The sequence below is a fragment of the Rhyacophila brunnea genome, unplaced genomic scaffold (genome assembly GCF_057557595.1).
Source record: "Rhyacophila brunnea isolate RB1 unplaced genomic scaffold, BYU_Rbru_1.0 scaffold_4, whole genome shotgun sequence".
In the NCBI taxonomy this organism is placed as follows: domain Eukaryota; kingdom Metazoa; phylum Arthropoda; class Insecta; order Trichoptera; family Rhyacophilidae; genus Rhyacophila; species Rhyacophila brunnea.
The window spans coordinates 31,779,652-31,804,312 of NW_028233068.1; the positions used below are offsets into that span (position 1 = coordinate 31,779,652).

General features: G+C 35.5%; 1 protein-coding gene across 1 annotated transcript in view; it reads right to left on the reverse strand.

Moving 5' to 3' along the window:
* Positions 1–24,661, reverse strand: part of Gprk2 (G protein-coupled receptor kinase 2) — a 115,497-nt gene that overhangs the window by 2,024 nt on the left and 88,812 nt on the right. Inside the window, exons 3-11 of the mRNA XM_085954839.1 lie at positions 7,708–7,820; positions 6,990–7,221; positions 6,227–6,432; positions 5,012–5,201; positions 4,756–4,888; positions 3,762–3,889; positions 1,583–1,731; positions 313–458; positions 92–149 (exon numbers count right to left, since the gene is read on the reverse strand). Coding sequence (XP_085810965.1) covers positions 92–149; positions 313–458; positions 1,583–1,731; positions 3,762–3,889; positions 4,756–4,888; positions 5,012–5,201; positions 6,227–6,432; positions 6,990–7,221; positions 7,708–7,820 — 1,355 coding nt within the window. The remainder of the gene's footprint in view (positions 1–91; positions 150–312; positions 459–1,582; positions 1,732–3,761; positions 3,890–4,755; positions 4,889–5,011; positions 5,202–6,226; positions 6,433–6,989; positions 7,222–7,707; positions 7,821–24,661) is intronic.

The following is a 24,661-nucleotide window of genomic DNA, read 5'->3' on the forward strand; positions in this document are numbered from 1 at the left end:
CTATTAATAAAAAATAAATATGCAATATCATATTATTATAACCACTAATATATACTATTACTTCACATAAAAAATAATTAAAAATGCTTACATCAGGTATGAAAGGTGCTTCAACCATTCCAGCTTCTAGTCTTCTCCAATTGACTGACCTGAAACAATAAATTCAATAACTACCAAAGTATTTTGTAGATTTATTTTAAGATGGTCAAATTGATCAAGGTGGCTGTTTGATATGTAAAAAGCATTAGATTAGTAAATTGATATTTACCTATATGAAAATGTCATAATAATGTGAAAAGAAAATAAATTAACCTGAAGAAAGCATGTGTTTTGATGCTAGCGGCACCCCGTCTTCCAGCTCGACAGCCTAATCTCTGCTGCCATCTCTTGGCAAGCAATTGCTGGCAGAGTGACTTGCCACTGTCACAGAATTTATTAGAATATTTTTCTTGTTCGTCCTGTAATATAATCAATTTTAAATCACCATGGTAATTTGTATGGTAAATTTACAGGATACATCCATCGCACCCTCGCAACTAAGCCACCACAATCCAAAGAACGTCAAACGGAGAAAATCAGTTTTGAAGTTTTTACCTTTCGCATTTTTGTACTGTGTTTTTGAAATATGTTTAGATATTATATGAAATTTTGACTTGAATTTGATGACTTAGAGATATGTAATTTTCGTTTCATATACTATGAACGATAGACAATGAAACATAGTAATTAACTCAAAACATGTAAATTTGGACTTGTGGCGGTTTAGTTGCAAGGGTGCGACATGAGCATGTGTATGATAATATGTATTCGAGACCTTAACAATCTACATGAAAATTTCTATATTCTGCATACTTGCGCATAACTGAACAGATGTAGCAGGTGTAGCAGACAAAAATGCGTAAGTACGAACCAGTCGCGTATTTTTCGATGAGATAGTACATAGCGTAAACAAACTTTGTTCATATATGCTCATGTCGTGTGGAGGCTATATGGTCGTCATGTATACTTGTGTAAAATTTGCACAACTGTATGCCGCCCAAGTATGGATTTGCGTTTGTTGCTGGCTTTAGATACTTTTTAAAATTCCTATGGTCCAATTAATTATTACAGTCCATTATGAAATCTTGGAATACAGATTATTCATTTTGCGTATGGACTTCCCTTCAGAAGAAACCCTTTTTCTGCCAGATGGAGCCTCATGTGGTTTCCCTATGTAACAAACAATGAGTAAGCTCTCCAGAGTTTATGTGAAAATGAGTAAACATGGGGTCTTTGTTTTTTTCTTTTTTATGCTTAGGCTCCATCTCTATTATACATAGAAGGTTTTCACATCTTTGTTACGAACACGATAATTTGGAATAATAATACAATTGTTTAAACAGATAAAATACCGATCTATTGAAATACTGATTCATTGTGAAAGCCATTATTATAAATTGGGAACAACGTTTCTTTAATGTCACTCAAATTAGTACATACATTATACTCAATAGTTCTAAGACACAACAAACAGAATATATGTATGAAGCGTAAAGTCGTTGTCGGACAGCAATTTATGTAACTGAACTTAAATTTCTCTAACCTTAACACGTCTATCCACCTCCTCCCGTTTGACTTTCTCTTTCCTCGCTCTGAAAGGCGCCTGACCTTCGATCATTTCATAAAGTAGACAACCAAAGGAAAACCAATCCGGTGAAAATGCATATTTTTCATTGTCTATTACCTCTGGTGCTGAAAGAATAATGAATCCTTGTAAATATACACCAAAATGAAAATTGAAATGCACAAAAAAGCCTAATGTGAATACCTACATTAATTTAGATAGGATTTATTTGATAGAATTGTATTTTATCAATTATGATACGAGGGTGGGTCAATAATTCCTTAGAAAAAAGCATTAAAACAGGTTTTATTTTTGTATTTTTTTTTTATTTTTCAACATAATTTCCTTGGAGCTCAATACACTTGGTTAGACGTTTCTCAATTTTTTTTAAACCGTCAGAAAAATAAGTTTTCGGAAGGTCCTCAAAATAAGCATTTGTCCGATCGATGACTTCTTCATTTGAAAAAAAACGTTGTCCACTTAGCCATTTTTTTAAGTTTGGGAAAAGGAAAAAGTCACTGGGGGCTAAATCTGGCGAATACGGTGGGTGGTCGACCAATTCGAACTTAAATTTTTCAATTTTAGCCATTGATCGTAAACATGTGTGAACACGGGCATTGTCCTGATGAAAGAGAATTTTTTTCCTGTTTAAATGAGGCCGTTTTTCTTCAATTTTGTTTTTTAGCTGGTCCAATAAAGATGCATAATAATCCCCTGTTATTGTTTTTCCTTTTTCCAAATAGTCAACGAAAATAATTTCACGTGCATCCCAAAATACAGTAGCCATAACCTTACCAGCTGATTTTACGGTTTTCGCCTTCTTTGGACATGGTTTGCCTTCGCAATCCACTGCTTTGACTGTTCTTTCGTCTCGGGAGTATAGTGGTGTATCCATGTTTCATCTACAGTCACAAAGCGACGAAAACATTCATCCGGATTGCGTTGCATGAGCGACAACAGGGCTTTAGAGGCCACCACCCTATTGCGTTTATTGTCGACTGTGAGCAAACGCGGCACCCATCTTGCAGAAATATTTTTCATGCCCAATTTGTCATGTAAAATAGAAATGACGCTACCTTTTGAGATCCCTGTAACCTCAATTATCTCACTCAACTTTAATCTTCGGTCACTTAACACCATATCGTGGATTTTATTGATCATTTCTGGTGTAGTCACCTCTACAGGACGTCCTGAGCGTGGTTCATCCTTTGTTGATGTACGACCACGTTTAAATTCATTTAACCAGTTATAAATAGTTTCAAGTGAAGGAGCAGATATGCCGTGAACTAAATCCAACTCATTTTTTATTTCCTTTGCTGTTAACCCTTTTATATTAAAATGTTTAATAACAACTCTAAACTCAATTTTCTCCATTTTCCATTTTTCCATTTTCCACAAGCAAATTTTTTTTTTAAATGTACGAGAAATACACAACAACCCGACCAATCTGATTGAAACTTCGCAGCATACTGAATCGGTAGTGCCGCTGCATGAAAACAAACCGCTTGCAGTACTAGTCGCGCCACCTGTCGGCTTTTCTAAGGACTTATTGACCCACCCTCGTACATTCCACAAAACTAGTCAATATTTCAGTTGCACTAATACTAATTTATTACACACAATCAAAATAATTAAAATAACTAAAATTAAATTTTGTCGTATTCTGTGAAATGTGATATGACAGAACGTCCATTGACGTCATGTACTGTGGAACGGAATACGACATGACGTTTATAGAAGTCGTATTTTGGATTAAAACAATATGTTCCCTGTCTACTTGTGTCACAATGCGACCATATTTCCATTAGATAGTGTCATATCTTGTGATTTAACTCATTTCTATATATCTAATTCGAAAAGTAGGAAAATCATTCTTAATACAATAATTTCAATATGTGTCATATCAGTAACATTTATTAGCTAACATATTGTGTCCGCGAAGGTGTTAATATGTATGTTTTATTAATATCATACTGTTATTTATTTTTTTAATATGTAGGTATATATATATTATGTAATAAAAAAAGCCATCAGTTATAACTTTTTATGTGTTTCTTTGTTTTTAAGATGTTTGTTTCCTGAATGTATATGGATGGAAAAAAAAAACATAAAAACATATTGTGATGAAAAGAACTTGGTACTAATTTGAATAGCCTACCCATATATCCGACAGTGCCAACTCTCCCTCTGACCATTTCACCTTCAGGAATGTCAACGGCCAAACCGAGATCACTAATTCTCACATGCCCCGCATCATCAAGTAAGATGTTCTCCGGTTTGCAATCACTGTGAATCATTGAATTCAATATGTATTCATCAAATAACAGAGACTGCTGACAACCTTGTGTAAATAATTTATATTTAAAAGGGCAATTAATGTTTTACACTCAACATACAAAATAATAGAATAAATATTATTTGGCTTAACCCAGCAAATCATATCGATAAATTAAATTCAGAATTCAGTGAAGAATCAACATGTCTTGTAAATAATAACTATCATTATTCACTCCCTAATTTGGGTACATATCAAATGACACTTGTTGCTCCTCTAAAATCTTCACAAACCATTTTATGAGTATAATCCTGCAATTTCGTTTGAAGATATGTTTTGCATGGTAATTTTATTATTCATCTTCCATACACAAAAATCTAGCCGAAAAAGAGAGACTATGAATGACAATGCAGTAAAACTCCGTTAATTCGAAACCGATGGGACCGAAATCCGAAAAAAAATTCAAATCACGAAATACATAATGTATGAAAAAAACAATAAGACCTGAAAACATTTTTGCTGTTGTTGCAATTATGTAACATTGTTTCTGTTTCCGATACAATTTCTTTAACATTAATATCATTGAAGACTATTACTTAGATTTACGATGAATTTAGAATTAACCATGTTCGTATTAACAGGGTTTTACTGTACTATGATGACTCCACGATGGCCAAGCGGCTTACGCGTCAGCTTTTAATGTCATGGGTCCCAGGTTCGAATCCTGAGTCAGGCAAATACACATTTGTGTTTGGAGTCAGAGTATGGGCCTAATAGGTTGAGTTAAAAATTTGGTAAAACAAACATCCACTTTGTGGAGGCCCGTCTGATCCTTAATAGGATTGCGCCATGGCCAAAAGAATAAAAATGGGCTAACCGATATACTATGCCTTGTAGATGTAAGTGTTCCAGTCCGCATACAACTTCAGCCGCATAGAATCTGGCTCTCGTCAGCTCTAACCCGGGAGAAGGTCCTCCCATATTGTATATGTGAAACTTTAAATCGCCACCTGAAAATCATGACGTTGTATACATCAAACAACTATATTATATATTATTTACCAGAGATAAATGAAAAATTATATAATAATAATATGATTACAGTAAAGATGCAAGTTTGGAAATATTCTTACCGTTCATGATTGTAAGAACGAGGCACAGTGCATCCTTGGTTTCATAGGCATACGCAAGGCTAACAACAAATCTTGAGTTGATTTTTTGGAGTATTTGTTTCTCAATCAAAACCATCGCTTCCCCTTTCCGTTTCTTTATCCGTTTTTTCTCTAACTTTTTACAGGCATACATTTTACCAGTCGCACGAACCTATTAAGATAAAAATACATTAATTTATACATAGAAAAGTTAATGCACTAAGAAAAAATACTGATAGTATTTACAGTAAATCGCACCATCGGACTGGTCGATAATTTCTTGGTTAGTGTTGTAAATAATGTAAATGCACAGTAATTAGCACAATTGTATAATAAGTGGATAGTGCTATAAACATTGAAGGATCTGTTGTGCTGTCTGGAGCTTGTACATAAAAACTCAACACAACCATAACATAAAAAAAGAAAAAATTCGCTATGTTGTTGATAAAATTTTCCATGCCGTGGCATATTTGTTGCTTATGGTAAAATTGCCACTATTATTGCTAAGGTTGTCGGATTATCATTTGTAATTTTATTACAGAAGATTTGGCTTAATTGGGCCACCAGTTAATTCAGGCAGCTGCTTGTTTGGGCCAAATCTCAAGAGCGGAAACCAAACCCATTTGTTTGGTTTCCTACTAACCAACAGTAATTAATATCGCTTAATTGGGGCAGTAAATTTAAGATCACAATACATATTATTGTTTTACATGTTTCGTATCACATAATGTCTACTGTCGAGTCTGTGTTGAGGTGAGGAGGTCATTAGGCCTGTGTTGATTTTGTAGAAGTGCAAACTTACAAAAACAAAAGACAAATTACACTTGATGCATTTTTGCAGAATTAAATTGTATGTATCTGATTTTTTTTTTAAATATTCGTTGATTAATTTTATGTGGAATTCGCTTTTCCCTTTTCTCGTCTGACAGCATTTCGCTTAACAGATGACAGCGTTTATTATGGTATATTATTTCTATTTGCAAGATCAGAATAAATGGATGGGGGGAGATTGTATTGAAATTTACAGTTGACACTCTATGGGCGAAACCATTAACAAGTCCAAGCCAGTAAAAATAGTCACATACACTTCAAACCAGTAGCCATTAACTGGCTAAAATGTAAAACGAAAACAAAAGAGAATATTGTATTTTATTGTTTACTTTTATGTTAAGAATAATTTATTACAATTTTTATTACCTGACAAGCACAGACTTCCCCGAATCCCCCTTTCCCTAGCACCCTATACATTCTGAATGTTTTGTATGTGACCGGTTGAGCCTCGAGCCATTTCCATTGCAGATATCGGTGGAAGAAGACAGAGGTCTGGAAGTCATCAAATGGAGTGCCGGCAAGAAATGATTTCACTGCAAACACACATGGTGCAAAAACGTCTTTTGGAGCATCTGGAAATAGAAGATTGTCATTTGTAACTCGTCAAAAAACACTCTCAGGAAAACTACTTGAGTGTTATATTTATTTTGTTTATATATCAAATTATTCAATAGTAACTTGAATAATTATATTAAACTAAGCTGTGAAAAACTCCTCTGAAATTGTACATTTTTTAAATAATTAATTATCAATGATTTCATCCTATTATTCACAAACATTGACTTCATACCAAATGAGAATTTTGAAAAGGCGATTAATTTTTCAGAAAAAATATTTTTTTCAGCTTATTGTCTATACTTAAAGGTGTAGAGTCCATGTAATTTTTGTGAAGTAGTAAAGCTTAAAAAAGGTTACCAAGGCTAAACAGGCTGCCAATATTATTTTTTTCAACTATGGTTAACGATTCAATTATTATGCTAAACGATTTTTGAAATCGCAATCAAGTGTTGTAATATAAAAAGTTCATTCAAATCCCGTATATAATAATAAAGTCAAGACCCTTTTGATTGGTACACTAGTTTTAAGTCTTGATTAATCAAACACCTTGTTAGTATCAACTAATTAATACCTATAACTTTTTCTTTGCAGCCCTCGATTAAATGTGTGCCCAGTACATCGAGTACGGTGTGATCAGTAGCATCTTCATCTTCGTCACCGTTCCTTTCCCCATCGACTTCCACCTCCATCCTCTCCCCCCCTCCTTCTATGTGAGGACTCGCCACCTTTCTGAGGAACCTCTCTGTCACCTCATTGGCTGATTCTAATCGGGATTCATCTGGTTCAAGCTCGTAACGTTCCACCTGGAGAAGACAAAATATTTGGATTATAACTTGAAAACCGATAATTAATTATAATTAAGTTACATGAAAAATAAATTGTATCATGAAAGAAAATGTGATAATTGCTAATTCACAAGCAAACATAGACAAAGTCAGAGAAGATTTATTATGATTGATAATTATTTAATTTCATGATTACGTTTAATATGTCAACTCATTGTATTCAAAATGTCTTTTTATGCTAATGTGGCAGGGGTAGCAGCATATTTGGCTACCTATTACAAAAAAGGGTCACGATACAAAAAAGGTTGGAAACCATATAAAAGACAATGAAAGTTCACTGGTCAGAGCTACCGATGACTGCCATATGCTCGAGGTACTGAGTTGGAAAGTAATCATTTTGGATATAGATAGGTGTAGAGAGATTTGTTGGGAGCAAGTGTAGACCCATCCTGGGTAGTGGGGGATGAAGTTGATGCAAAATAATTTAAATATTATGAAACTCACTGCATCAAGGAAATTGATGTATCGATGATACTGCGGCCGCTTCTTCTCGCAGAATAACCGGAAGAGAAGTCGGCCGATCGGCTGCTGATCCACCACATACCCGTACCGGACGTCTGAAACAGAAAGATAATACTAATTTAACATAATAGTCATTAACCACAAACTACCAGTAACTGCATTGACAAAATATGAAATCTTAATAAAAACTATCGTCAATGGAGATAGTCTTTATAAAAGGGTTTTAAAGTAAAGCTGATAGTCGGGTTACTAATGCTCAAATTACACAAACCAATGCGATCTCTACTGACCGTATGGCACGACGATACGCATATAACAAAATGTCAGATATTATTAGGTCGCTTGAATTGTATCAAAATATCGACTGATTGTTTGTGGCAACACCATCAAACCCAGTGAGTAAATGCTTCAGAAGATGGTAGTCATAAATGTCATTTGCGATTGCGTCACATGGCATTTTATACATGAGATAACCCATAAATGGTGCACGTATTATTAAGAAATATCAAAATGCATCAATAATTAGGAATATTCTTTAGATTAGCAGTAGATCAATACGACGCTACTCCGAAGGATTCCAAGTGAAATATTGACAATTGTTTCAGAAATTTTATCCCAAAGACGGTCGACGCGATTGGTAATTAACTGCAGATCTTCATATTTCAATATCAGTAGCAAACTCCAGACTTATGCTTTTAGATTACTTGCAGAGATTAAAATGGTTTCAACTAGTGTTACATGACTGAAAGAAGTTTTCTATACTAGACTGAGACCCTGACTTATTCAGGCGTATGCCGAAGCGCAAAAATAACGCAATGCCGTTTCAATTCTGGGTTAAAAAATACATTTTTTGGTCTAGCTTCTATGTTAGTGGCAGATATGCTTGTTATATTTTAGAGCTAATTAATAATAAATTATTAGAGTATGTACCTATATCTATATATATAAAAGAAAGTCGGGTTAGTTACACTATTTATAACTCGAGAACGGCTGGACCGATTTTTACGATCTTTGCATTGTTGGATTTGTCTCAGCCCCGAATAGCAGAATAACTATTAAAACATCGGAAAAATTCACGGGAAAAAAAATTATGAAGAAAATTAATTTTCTCATACATTTTGACATTTTGAACAATGAACGCGCAATCGAGAATAAAAGAAAATCACAAAAAATTTAAATCCATATACAACGCCATCTCTGATACATGACAGAAACAATAAACAAACAAACAAAAGAAAGAATGATAGTCGAAATGTCTAACTGTCAATGGTGTAGTGTGCCCAACATTTCGTGCTTCATGTCAACAGCTCAATTTGCTTGAAAACGATACGAGTTACACCATTTATAACTCAATAACGGCTGGACCGATTTTTATGATCATTATTTTTTGGATTTGTCTCCGCCCCGAATAGCAGAATAACTATTAAAACATCGAAAAAATCATGAAAAAAATGTGAAGAAAATTCATTTTCTCATACATTTCGTATGGAGCGGCTTTTTTGATGACATCTCGAGAACTGATTGACTGATTTCGTTGATTTTTTTTGTTCTTCATTTGGTCGTCGTTTGTTGTTTGGTTTGTACGTCAAAATCGAGACGGAGCGCTTCACTTTCATTCAGTTGAACCAAGCCAAACTGCGTTCGGAGGAGTATATTCATTTACGCGATGCAATCAGCACCGAAGGAGATGCAGCTAATGTTGGTCGATTGACTATTCTACTGGCGACGTACATTGGCAGCCCGCGTCATATGCATGAATATGCGCAATATGCAATGATATAATATTATGTTTGTCATTACGGTCGTCCAGATCTATTCATCACCTTTACGTGCAATCCGAAATGGATAGAAATTGTTCAATTGCTGCCCCCGGACAAACATCAAATGATCAGCACGAAATCACCGCACGTGTCTTCAAACAAAAAATCCTGTCGCTGATGAACTACATTGTTAATCATCGCGTCTTTAGGGATACTCGATACTGGATGTATTCGATTGAATGGCAAAAACGAGGCTTACCGCATGCACACATTTTTTTTTGGTTAGTTGAAAGAATTCGACCAGACCAAATAGATGACATCATATGCGACGAGATTCCTGATCCCGAAACCGATCCAGACCTGCATGATGTTGTAATTACTAACATGATTCACGGACCGTGTGGCACCATCAACCCCCAATCACCGTGTATGGTCGACGGCAAGTGTTACAAGCGTTATCCACAAAATTTGACGGCGGAGACTATCACTGGGAACGATGGTTATCCACTATATCGGCGTCGATCACCCGATGATAACGGTAGAACTATCACAACGAAAGTGAAAGGAAACGATATCGTGGTCGACAACACTTGGATTGTTCCGTATTTGCCACTTCTTTCCAAAACATACAAGGCGCATTGCAACGTGGAGTATTGCAATTCAGTGAAGTCCATCAAATACATCTGCAAATATGTCACCAAAGGCAGCGATATTGCGGTTTTTGGTGTTCAAACTCCCAATACCAACGATAAAATCACGCACTATCGAGTTAGTCGATATGTGAGCTGCAATGAAGCGATTTGGCGTATTTTCTCATTCCCCATTCATGAACGTCATCACACCGTTGTACATTTGACGGTGCATCTGGAGAATGGTCAACGAATTTATTTCAATGCATAGAATGTTGTTGAACGTGCTGAAACACCTCCAGCGACAACATTGACCAGTTTCTTTTCGATTTGCCAAAGCGATCCGTTTGCACGAACGTGGCTCTACTCTGAGATGCCACGTTATTATACTTGGAACGCTTAATCGAAGAAATTTCAATGTCGGAAGCAAGGCGATGCAGTTCCTGATCACACAGATGTGCGTTTTGCTGATGCTCTTGGTCGCATTTACACAGTTCATCCGAAGAATGACGAATGCTTCTACTTGCGGTTGTTGCCGGTGAATGTTCGTGGGCCGACATCATTTGAATCACTTCAAACTGTCAATGGTATAGTGTGCCCAATATTTCGTGCTGCATGTCAACGGCTCAATTTACTTGAAAACGATACTCATTGGGACATGACAATCGCTGAAGTAATTGTTGTTTCTGCATCTCCAAGTCAGACACGTACATTATTTGCTATAATTATTTCGACATGCTTCCCATCGAATCCACCTGAACTGTGAAACAAGTACAAGGATGACATGTCAGAAGACATTTTACATTGAATTCGTGTCAGTTCAGGGAATGAATCGGGGTGAATGAGTAGATACATAACCAGGCTTTGCTTTTGATCGAAGACATGTGTTTCCTCATGTGCGGCAATTTGTTAGTCAAGTTAGGAATGCCAACGCCACATCGTGGAATGAACGACGCTTTCAATCGAGAATTGGAACGTGAACATGAATATGATTAAGATGCATTGAACCAATCAGTTCGAACTTATGTACCACTGTTGAACCCCCAACAGAAGGAAGTGTACGATACGTTAATGAAGGCAATTGATGATGAAAATGGTGGCTTATTTTTCCTCGATGCGCCCGGTAGAACTGGGAAGACATTACTCATGGTCATGATTTCGTCACTGTTCGTGCGAGATCCGAAATAGAGTTGCTTCTTCTGGGATTTCGGCCACGTTGCTAGGAGGATGCTGAACGGCTCATTCAGCGTTGAAATTGCTGATAAACCTTCAAACGACTCAAAAACCGACATGCAACATTGCGAAACACTCAGAAATAGCCAAAGGTTTGGAAGCAAGTAAAATCATCACCTGGAATGAGTGCACAATGGCGCACAAACGCGCATTGGAAGCACTCAATCGAACTATGAAAGATCTGCGATCAAGATGTTTTGGAGGCGCAATGATTCTACTATCTGGCGATTTCCGCCAAACACTACCAGTCATTCCAAGATCGACCGCTGCCGATGAAATAAACCCTTGCCTCAAATCATCGACTCTGTGGCGCTATGTGAAGAAACTTCAGCTGACGACAAACATGCGTTGCATTGCTAAACGATCCATCTGCCGAAGATTTCTCCAAGCAATTGCTGACTATCGGTAACGGCCGTGTTCCTGTCGACGAATAGAATGGATAGATTTCGTTTCCGCTGAATTTTTGCAATTTCGTCTCAACGAAGGACGACCTCATCAACAAAGTGTTCCCGAACATCATTGCTAACCGAATGTTTCGCTCATGGTCAATTGTATATAGCATGATCACCATCCACTTTGTTCGTTCTCGCACTTGACAACAAAACGAAAAATGTCTTATAGCACAAGTTACTTCAATGAAGGGAATCGACCCGAGTGCAACCCATCCACCAAATAGTTTAACAGAAAGTAGTGCAACAATGCTACGCGAATCATATCTATTCGCTTCAATACAGCAAATGCCTTGCTGCCACATGAATTACATTCATTTCAATGTAATTAAAATACTTTTCATTTTGATTTGATTTTTGCACATTTATTGAACTTAATTAATTTTGAGTATTCATAAAAACTTAATTAAATTCAGCTAATAAGTTAACACAAGATTTCTTGATTCAGAGGCGGTACGAAGTTCGCCGGGTCAGCTAGTTGTTGTATAAAGGGTTATTCAATTGGTTTTTAATTATTATTTCAGCATATTATTGATTTCCGAAAGTATCTCTTTTTTACATTGCATATGATATGATAGGAAATACTAGGTAGGTATGTACTGGAAAAACTGAAAGATATCTAATCGATTTATTGATTGGAATTTACATTCATAATCGATATAATATTTTGCTATTATCCATTATTTCTTTACCTACACATTCTGCCGCTGTATTCTGTCAGGACCAAATGGTGACTGGTATAATGTGTGTGTGCTACTTGTGCTCCTGTATGGGTCTATCAAATGATTATGATCTTGATAAATCGATGTCTCCGCCGAATCTTTGGGCAATCGCGTCACAATCAGTCGTTCGTGAGCGCGCGCTTCATGTGGTCAGGACATTGTGGCACAGCTGCACGGATTCCGACGTCATGGCAGACCCTGCCTCACCCCCACACCATTATTACTAGGACATTCAACAGCGCTGTCAACTTTCATCGACAAAAATATGTCACACGAGATAGGTAATAAAATAAACCAGTTATACCTAAGTATTATCTAATAAATTTTTGTTTCATATTCTACCGACAGAAAAAAAATCGCATACGACGCCGTTTTACATGGTCGTTATATCATCATCAGCCGGGGTCAATCCACTGCTGGATGAAGGCCTCCCCAAGCTTCTTCCAACTCTCTCGGTCCTGTGTGGTTCGCTGGCACGTATTTCCGCCGAACTTTACCAGTTCGTCAATCCAGCGGCTTTTAGGGCGACCTTGTGGCCGTTTCGTGCCCCTTGGGTACCACTGGATGACGGCATTTGTCCAGCGGCCGTCCTTTCGGCGAGCAATGCGCCCCGCCCATCTCCATTTCAGCTGTTTGGCAACGTCTATTACATCGCGTACTCCTGTCTGCTTCCTAACCCATTCGTTTCTCTTACGGTCCTTTCGCGTGATGCCCAACATACACCTCTCCATGCCTCGCTGTGCGACTCTTAGCCTTTGGACATCTCTCGTGTTGAGGGTCCACGTCTCGCAGCCTTACGTGAGCACGGGTAGCACACATTGGTAGAACACCCTACGCTTAAGACATAATGGTAGGTCACTCTTGAAGATACTATTCAGACGCCCGAAAGCACTCCATCTCAGCTTTGGTCGTTATATACATTTTTAAATTGTGCTCGCGCGATACTGTATAATAATGTTTAAATTTTTTTACTTTGAATTGGTAAAAAAAAATGAAAAAAGAAAAGGTTGCCGGCTTCTGATCTACGCGTTTCAGGTGTGACATAGCAAGATGCGGTAAACGTGACGCTCGACCGGTGAAATGGCGCGACTCTGTGCTTGCCCTATGCTCCGATGCTGGATGGATTAAGTAATGAGATATCAATTTATTAAAATTTGAAAATACCCGCCAAAGACTGCCGAATATGATATATTATTAAGAGAGCAACAATAAATTATGAGAATGTTTTACTCGTACCTACATAATGTATATCTGTGTATTACGACAGCTACATAGCAGACTGTATACAGAGGTTAATTGGGTTTAGATTCCTCATGAGAGTACAGAATGATTAATTTATTGTGGGGAGGCCATTGTCCATTCAGCCAGTGTATCAAGTGAGAAGGCTGGCGATGATGGGTAAAATTTTGATACAATCTAACATAAAAAAAACGTAATGGCTCTGCAGAGAGAAAAGTATCTGAAAAATTACCATCTTCTCGTTGTTTTCTTACTCACCGCAACAGCCATTACTTTCGCAGAATACTAGAGAACAAAATAATAGAGAAACAACATTGGAGAGTTTTTCCACACAAAAAATAACCGAAATTTATTTATTTTTCTTGTGTTCATTGAATAAAACATGACGAGAGGATAAAGGCGCGATCGGGTTTTTTTTGTCCCCCTAGTCTTTCAACCATTTCCGTGGCAGGCGTATCTATGTATATCTATATAACAACCAACAAGTCTTAGTATAAGTAGGTACATAATAAAACGAAAACCCTCAGAAACATATTCAATAGAAGCATCATAGACTTTTGTTGATCTAGTGTGATTCGAATCACGTCTTTCATTTTCAAAGCGATGGCTCTTTCTTATCCATTGGCTACCAATCTGGTGGAATGATTCCTAAAACTACTGATCGTCAATTATTATTCTGAAGTGTTTCAATTTTCGTTAAGAAAAGGCTGCCAATTTTCTGTAAGTGACTTTAAGGGGGAGATGTATGCTTAAAAACTTGAAAACTTAATAAACTAAATTTTGATAATAAATATGACCAAAAAATATAATGTAATAATAAGATGTGACCCTGCAACGAATTCACATTTTATTACATTTTTTACAATTGTAAGTTTATCTTTTAATTAAAAAACAAAAAAAAAATCTTTTTAATGTTTTCAGATACATATTTATTAATTAGTACAGTTGAAATTGTAAATTATCAAAAACAATCTCAAATTACAAGCTTCGTATTTTTCCGCTAGGTTATCTGCTGGGATGCCTCTCCCTCTTAAGCTAAGTTTACAAAATTAATGCGGTTATGGGAGATTACGTTGTGCAATACTCGATAACATCCCATTACATTATTAAAAATTAGCAAACCGAATGTCACTTCAGAAGGGAAAATAAATTATTCAAAATCGGTGAATTCAGTCATATCAATAATTGATGTACATAAAAATTGTATCTATAACTTTAACCGAACTCACAATTCAAAACAGAGGATCAAAATATGGTAACGGAACATCGGCGAATCACAGGACTTTCGTACTTAGGAAATCTCATTAGCAGAATAAACCAAAGACATGAATGCGAATTTAATATACCTACTATAAATATACAACATTACAACGTATGAATTTTAGCGGTACATAATTTATAATATTATATCGTATGTGGCTATATTTAAGTGAAGACGTTTGCAGAATAGTGCAACGTTGTAATCTTACACACGAACTTTCAATAATCACCCTTATTTCAACGAAGGTAGACTTCATTTTTCAATTGTATTTATCTGTTTATGAAAGAATGGAATTTGTACAAGCAGATACAGATATCAGTAGAACCGTTTATGAGGACTTTTTTGTTCTTTATACACTGTCGTCCACTAGTAAATCAATTTATCTGAAGAATAAATAATTGTGCTAATTAAAATCAATTATATAAGAAATCACGTTGATAATTTATTGTACATAAAATAAAACTCAAAAGTGAGTTTGATGTTGTAGGCATAGGAGGCTAGATACATTTATATTTTATTTACAGAAAGATAAAATACCAATAACAGAAGATAACTTTGCAGTTTACTCATTACAGAATCAGAACTTTTATTGAGTGAGAGCATCTGGTCAATGATGTAAGGTCACAGGTCAAAGGGTTAACGCAGTAGCCCTTCAACGGTGGCGCACAATGAAGTTTTACCAAAATGAAATTATTACAAAATGTCTATAATCTGCTACTTAATTAAATAATATTATTATTAAAAACCTAATAGGATGGTACTTGAAAAACAACAAAAAATATTGTTCCGATATCATAAACTAATACTTCCTCCGTTATGTATAATGGACGAGCGGTGACGTGTTCGTTTATGACGTCGTGAAAATAGGGTTCAAATCTCATATCTGGTAAATTCAAACACAGTTTTTCAATGTGTGTTTGAATCCAAATCATGGAACGAAAAGGTTGAGCAACTACCTAACATCCATTTTACACGTTTAATATCATTCCGTCACGAAAATTCTTAGTGAAGCCTAGAAACACATGGGAGTGTAAGAGTGTGTGAGGGAAACAAATGCACAATAGGTATAATAAATCTCAGACATAGTTGGAATATAATTATTCATAATGTGTAGGTATATTATATATTGCATTGGTCAGTAAAGCAATTGAAATTATGATTTTATTAAATACAAATAATTACAAGATAAAAAGAACTTTTATATAAGTACCACGTTTTTAAACATTCTGTTGAATCATATTAACTTGACAATTCTATGTATTAATAAAAAACTTTTTATTGTACTTGATAGAAATACTGAATAAATATTATAGAATACAGAAACGTCATTTTGACATTTCATATTTATTTCCATAGTAACGCACGTATATATTAATAATTTAGTTGCTAGGACCCACTTAGCAACCAATAATAGTGAGTACCTAGTAAATATTACTTTTAACGATTTTTTTCCGAAACGTACAAAACAGAATTAACTGAAAATGAATTCAATTCTGCTTAAAGATGACCAACAGTATTAAAAGAATGCATTGTCGTCGTGTTCTGATATATTCTAAAAGTTTCAAATGTCTAGCTAGTCGGGAAGTTAGTTAAAAATCTTGGACAAACAAGAAAAAATTTGTACTGCACAAGTAAAAACTGTACCGGACAAACAAGAATACGAGCTAATAAAAATGTGGTAAAATGGATAAGTTTGAGATCGTTAAGTCAAAAGTGAATACAGACAGATCATCGACATAAGGACCTGGGCCGCCCAATAAAAGACCCCATGCCAATCGGATTGCTGGGAACTTTTTTGTCAATACTGAGATTGAGGGCGACACTCCTACCAAATTTCAGCTCACTACCTCGGAGGTCTACCACGTCCATACACTTTTGTAAAAATCACTAACTTACGAAATCGTCACTGGAGAGAAACATCGTTGATTTAAAATATACACAACGTTAAACATGATTGGATCGATTTAGTATTTCACTTAGTTCCATTTAAAATATTGACATAGTTACCTAAGTAGAATTTTAAATTATAGGTATGATACAAAATGAATTATGATTTAATAGGCTGATTTAATAGGTACTCACTTCAAGAATAATTATAATAACGCAATGTTTCATTTCGCATTTCACTTGTACCCATTGTATGAAAACGTAAAATAAATACAATTACAGAATTTGCACCTATCCCTAAAACTTCACATGCGAATGAAAGATAGATACATCAAACCATAATAATATCGACTCAATAACATAATCCAATATTTTTAAAACATGAGTGAGAAACACTGGGCAGCGCATAGACACTTTGCTATCATTTATTGCCGACATAAAAACGAATGCAAGTAATAAAAACGGTATGTTTTCACATCATTTCACAATTTATCGGTAGAATATAAATCTTCGAACCCTAGACGGATTAAAAAATGAACAACTTGCATTAAAATTGTATAAAAATACGCAATAAATTCGTTGTTAAAAAGCTCTCAAAATAATATCCGACATAAAAATAATATCGAAAATACAGCTAAGGGAGCTCCAAAAGGCCAGAATTGACAATTTGGGATATGTATTTTAGGGATGTAAATCTGTACAGATTGTTCAGGAAATTGTAGGAAAGCTATCGATGTCTATCAAAAAATGAAATATTTGAAATATATACCGACTGCGATAACAGTTTAAATAAAAAAAATATTTTAATAGGTATTTATTTTATGTAATGAATAATCAGGACCGGTTTAATCCTACTGAAAAGGTCATGATCGTTATATTATTTGGAATAAGTATAACACAATATTGTGTTTTATTTTAATTAATACATAATATAATTATAGGCATTTCTACCAAGAATTGCCAGTTATCGCGGATGAAAGTAATATATTAGAAGTAGACTATCATAAAAATATGTGGGTATACAGGGAACTACAGAACAGATAATAAATAGCCGATAGGCAATATTTAATACGCCGCATCTTGATGCAGGATTTTGAATGTGTGAGTGCTTACGAAAATGAAGCACGCATTATTGACGTGCAATTGTGTGTGTAATACACCAACATTAAATGAGCGTAAATGCATAAACCGAGAGCAGTTTTCAGTATTCGACGTAAAACGTATTCTTGACACGTGTGTAAGTTTATCCCGGATTCTTCCTTACTCGAGTCGGTTACCTGCTATCGCCTTACCCGTTATGCTGGGTCCACAATGGCAACATGTCGCGCGACGACCTCGTTAAATTTTACGTTAAGTATGATAATTATCGTAAAATTTCTTAAGCAATTATGATAATTTATTATCGTAAAATTTAACGAGGTTGTCGCGCGACATGTTGCCAATGTAGACTCGGCATTATGTATTTCAGTTCCCTGCAGGGAACACATAAAAATATGAGTCCATTGCAAACTCAAATAGAAAGTTTTACTGAACATGTTTTAAATATATTAAGTGAACATCATATTAAATTAATAATGTGCGGAAATTTCATAAAACAAAATGGCTTTATTGTTGACTTTCGCAATATGACGATCATGACCTACCTACCTACCTACTCATCGATGGCATAAAAATATGTTCCATGATCAATATTGACTAGTACGGTGAGAAATAATAATGCGGTCGGTCGATAGTGTGCGTGCGTATGGGGAGCCGTAATACATGCCTGGCAGCCGATGACCGCGTATTCGTACATACGTACATATACAATCGACGAACCGCATCATTGTACCTGTATCGCAACATATTCAAATTCTTAATTTTCGACATTTATACGGCACTGCAGCACTATTATTTCAATGATTTTGCAATATAGCGTTGACAGCTTCAAATACCTGGGGGTACATCACGGGAGATGGCATTTTGTAGAGAGAGCTCGCTATCCGAATGGGAATGGCTGGAGCAATATTCAACTCAATGCGGAGTGTATGGGACTCACGACTGTACCTACTCGGTCAGAACCAAATGCCGCCTCTTCGACGCTTGCATTCTGACGGTGCTGCTTTACGGTTGCGAATCATGGCACCTTACGAAGGCTCAGAGTAACCGTATACTGAGCTTCGAAAACAAATGTTTGCGACGAATACTGGGTGTGCGGTGGGGTATGACTTTAGGAGCAGAGATAAGAGAGCGTACTAAGAAGCCTCTCATCGCGTTGAGAGTGAAGAGGTGACGTTGGACCTGGCACGGCCACATGCTGCGGATGCCAGAAGAGAATTTCAACCTGGCTTGTGACACACACATGATTTTCCGCCCCTGTGGGGGGCGCTCCCATAAGGAGTAGTACCTCCCAGCCGCTCGGTCTGATCCTGGTAGTCAATGTGCCACCGGTTAGATGATTACGACCCTCGACAAAGTAGAACAATTTTAATACATGTAGAAGTCCCGCAGTTTGCTCTGGCAAGTCCCACCACTTCTCAGAGTAAACTGTGGAAGATAAGTCGGTCGCAGACCATGTAAATATAAGGTAATAAGGTAATAGGATTAAATTTAGATTACATACATGTTTAGTTAAAGGGTAAATAAGTTAGATTAAATGTTAGATATGATTTGATTTGTAATTGTAATGTGTAATGTAAATTGTAATATAATAGGTAAATTTAATATAGATATGCAATGGGTTAGTCAAATAATAAAGCGAGATGTATAGACGGGCGTTAGTGGTATATAGTAATTAAGGAATTAATGTAATTAAAGTAATATTAATATTAATCATATTATGTACATCGATATCGCTATATGTTTGGTTGATAGACTGACATCCGTCAACCTTATATAAATGTGTAGCATATGGCGGTATCGGTGATCGGTGAATTGGTAAGAAATACGACCACCCCTAACAGATAAAAAGGCAAGATTATTAAATCCAAAATCAGTCTGTTTTGTGGATTTCCGGGGGTCGCTTCGGCGACGCTTTGTTGCCCCGGGACCCTCACGATCTCGTCTGCATAACTAATTAGAAATAATTAAGTTAATGTTAAATAATTAGTTAATAATAATCAAGTTAATTTTAAAATAATTAAATAATAATATTCGAATTAGTTTTTAAATAATCAGTAATAAATGTGGTTATTTTTGTGACTTCGGATATTAGTTGACTCTTGTTTATTGAGACTTCGAACTGTGAACTTCGAATATTAATTGATTTGACTTTTCTTTTTTTTACTAATTGTGGTGTATGGATAATAACAATAAATCGAGTTTCTTTTAATTATTATAACCTTTGGGACTTTCGATACCAATGTGAATGATACCTTTGGACTATAATCCTTGATGAAGGAATGCCATAAGGCCAAACATATTCTAATAACAATAAAATACGAGTTCTGAAGATTTCATCTGGTGTTTAATTGACTTTGTGCCCCGTGACTTCTTGGTTACTCCACGTCCATGAGGTTCCTGCCTGTTCCTCCACATTAATGAACCTCCATTTCCAAGTGCCTGAGCTAGTCAGGAAGTCGGAGGCCTTCACTTGCCTGTTCTTCAAGCCAACCGGATTCCGGCGTCCTGGAAGGCCGCTAAATACTATCTATAGAGTGTATACGGCGGAGCTACGAGATGCTGGTTTGACATGGAATGATACAAGAAGACTGGCGAGCGACAGGGATTCTTGTAGGCGCCTCGTGGTGTCCATATGTTCCAACTAAGGGGCGGATATGGCCGAAGATCTCTGAGATCGTGCCCGCTGCACTGTTTATAACACAATTTGTCGACCGAGACTTACCAAAAGCGGCTCAAAGTATGATTCATGAACTATACGAGCTGTATCACGCACAGCCAATGATCAATTATTGTTTGCGGTCGCTACCAACAGATTGCGGGTTCACGAATATCGATAACAACATAAAATGAACGACGACAAAATAATATCACGTTCTGCGTCCACCTTGGGAACATTATTATTGCCGTATTCCACCCTAGGAATTCGGTGATTACATATTAAGTATTTGAGAAATACCTACTAAAAAGAAATCCCTCTCCTGGTTTTATTTCTTTTACTTTGGTAAAAATGTCTTAAAAACAATTCAGTGTAGGTTAGAAATCATCTCCTTCAACTTGCCATACGGGTTACATCACACAGATAATATAAAAACAGAAATAATAGAAGCTTTTTAACTGACAATTTCTTTTTCTATTTTCGTATATGACCTTTTTATTCGTCTTCTTCTCGACTGCGTTTCTCTCCGCTTAGCGGAGGTTAGAATCCATTATTGTCTTCCCATTAATTCGGTTATTCGTCGCCATTCTTCTTAATTTTCTTCTCCACCCTTCGGCTGCACAAACAAGATTTCTTTCGTCCCCCAAGTCCTCCCTTTCCGGCAGTTTTTTCGTTATGATATATTACAGTAATTGGTATTAAATTTGTTGTATCGAAAAATGTGACCAAATTCTATGTTTCTTCGTGTAGGTACCTTATATAACTACCCCCAGTGAATGATATTATATTTTTCTGGTGTTCAGTTGTGTTCTATCTAATTATTTAGTGGGAAATTATTTACCAAAGACCGGTAATATTCTATAGGTACACAACGGAGATACAACAAGCAATCATTATCAATTTAATTGCATAAAATTAAACATTTTTGTAAAATGAAATCAATTAAGTATATTATTACACTGTTTTCATTAATTTTCAGTTTTACATATTATATTATACAATACACGATAGAAAAATAAAGAGTGTTAACACAACACGGACATAATGACAGCAACGACAACCGAGTCACGAACGAATATTGACTATATTATAAAAATAATATAAATCACGTAAATTCATATTCACGTAAGTGGAATATACCAATATCTGAAGCAATTTGGTTGAACACAGTTATTGTCCTTTCAATTGGCATCATCAGGGAACACACAAATTATGGGAAGTGCATTAACATCTGTGTGGGGGTAATAAAATAATGTTAAATTCTGGAGAAATATGAGATAAACAGGACGGTGTTAAAGAATACCTATGTTATTTTTAATAGTCACGCCTGTTTGCATTAAAACTTGTCACGTAACCAAAACGCGCATTCAATATTGGTAATACTTAAGGACATTCCGCAGGCTTTGTATATTTTCAAGCATTTTATATCCTGACCAGGTAACACAAAATTAATGGAAATTAGCTTAACCTAATGGATATGGTTGAACAAGCTGCGGATCTCGAGCGTGGAGAGATATGGGATAAACTTAAACATGCGTTAAAGAATATGTTATTTTCAATAGTAACATTTATAATTATATCATATATGCAATAGTTTATCACGTTAATGTAACGTGGTTTCAATATTGGGGACAGTCAGTGCACTTTTTTTTACTTGTTTTATGGCCTATGCTCCTAAATCTTGATCCATGGTGATGGCTTTTACATTTCTATTTTATTAATCTGTTACGTGGTCCTGACTTTCATTAACAGTCATAAACAAAATCTTGGTCTACGGCTACCGGCTTTACACTTCTATTTTATTAATCTGTTTTGTGGGCATCTACCTGAAAGGATCGCAAACCGGGGAGTATTTTAAGAAGCGATTCACACATACGAACTGAATAGACTATTTTGTTATTTTTTTTTAGATTATCTATGATTTCAACGCCACCAGTTTTCGATGTAATATTATGACGTTTGCTGAAACTTTAAACATTCTAGTAAATAATTATACATAATTGGATTTTAAGTTTAGTTAGGGTGCTTGCACGACTGCATCGCGGTGATTGACGGATGCGCGTGGTATACCCATTACAAACTATTGGGAACAGAGCTGTCCAAACAAACTATAGTATCTGCAGGCAATGCAATGTATACCATCTACCAATTGCTGATGGATGAATGGTGAGAAATACTCTAAATACTACTTACCAGAAGGACGTAACCTAAAAGCGATAAGGTGGAGAATCAATTAATAAAATGTCGAAAGCTGTGTGCACAAAATAATAAGTAGATAATACAATTTAGGTATTCCCGACTAGGAAATCCAATCCCGAGCCAAAATTCTGATCCCTGGATTTCGGGATTACAATTTGACAATCCCGGGATTGGCATTTTTTTCCATTGTTAATATAAAATTTTTATATTTACAAATAACATTGATAAAATCGGTCAAAAGTAAGTCTGGTATAATTTATAGTATTTATACTATTTAGTACATTTACTGTTAATATTGTATACGTTCAATCTTGGAAATACATAAGTTTAATGGAGTAAATAATATTGTAATATAAATTATAATGTGAATTTGATATGAGATTGCTGTTTCTGATAGTAAAGACTTAATGAATGGGTTAGCGAGATTTAAAATAGTAAAGCAAATCATGGTGTACTCATGGCCTTTCCGCTTCATAAATCTAATTAGTCAGCCAAATATGAAACTGCCGTAAAACGTATGAGATCATGATGGAATTACTTTGTTAATAGTGCGGAGCATTGTTTTTTTCCAATCTTTCTCATTTTTATTAATTTATGTGAAAAAATATAATAAATCGGCAACTTACACATGGGTATAAATCAAACTTCATTCAAACTCAGTTTATTTCTAATGTAGCTATTTGTTATTAAAAGTATTTTTTCTGTTATATTTTCGTTTTTATTTTATTTTCCATAAAAATTGATAAAAAATCGATCTTGAAAGTTTCGGGATTATGTTTATCAATCCCGGGATTCATAGGTATCGAAAATAGCTCGGGATCCCAGCATTGGAATCCCTATTCCCGACTATGTTTATTATGAATGAGTATCGAACAAAGTAGAGTAGCTATATAGTTCAGGAATCTTCGCCAATATGTGAATTTTCAGCAATGTTAGGCTTCGGCGGTGAGTAGGGTGTGAAAAATATAATTATGGTGTGACAATAGGACAGAGATCACCATCGCAAACCAAACTCATAGATACTTCGATGTTAATAACATTATAAGATTCACTATTTGCCATACACATATTTAATTTAGAACAGCTGATATTGTAAGTAATTACAGTAATAATTTATATTGGAAACATATTTGATTTTGTAAGACCCCGCCCATCATGATGAATTACGTTGTTTACAAGAATATCAAATAATATGCACCTTCTTATACTATAATTGTCAATCCCAATATAATGCGGATACAGAAAGCATAATTTCATGTTTATAAAATTGATACAAATATGAATTTAATCTGTATGTACTTATCTACGATAAATTAAATTGTTGTGGTTGAAAACGACAAAATTATTATGTAGGCAGTAATTCACACATATTACGAGTTACGGTTATTATTTGCGAGTACCTACCTATTCTTAATTTATGCAATACCATTTTAAAGTGAAAGGACTGTCTGAAAGTTTTAATTCTCATGCTAATTTTACCCTATGCATAAGACAGGTACTATACATACGTATTACAAATATTTTTATTAATATTTAAAATAAATGTAACGCATCTGAAATCATTTGTTGACACAACATCCTGGGTTTGCCACTGGTATAAACTCTACCGGCAAAATTGCTGTAGGTACCGCGCGTCGAAAAGTTTCACTTCAAAATGTTGACCATTTTTCAGAGACTCTGTAGGGGTCCATATCATTATAATACGCTTAGGAGTGAGAATGGCAATTTACCTTAAGTAGGTATGTACACGTAAATATGCAGATGTTTCACTACACGCTCTTCTTTCCGCGTGAACAGGCT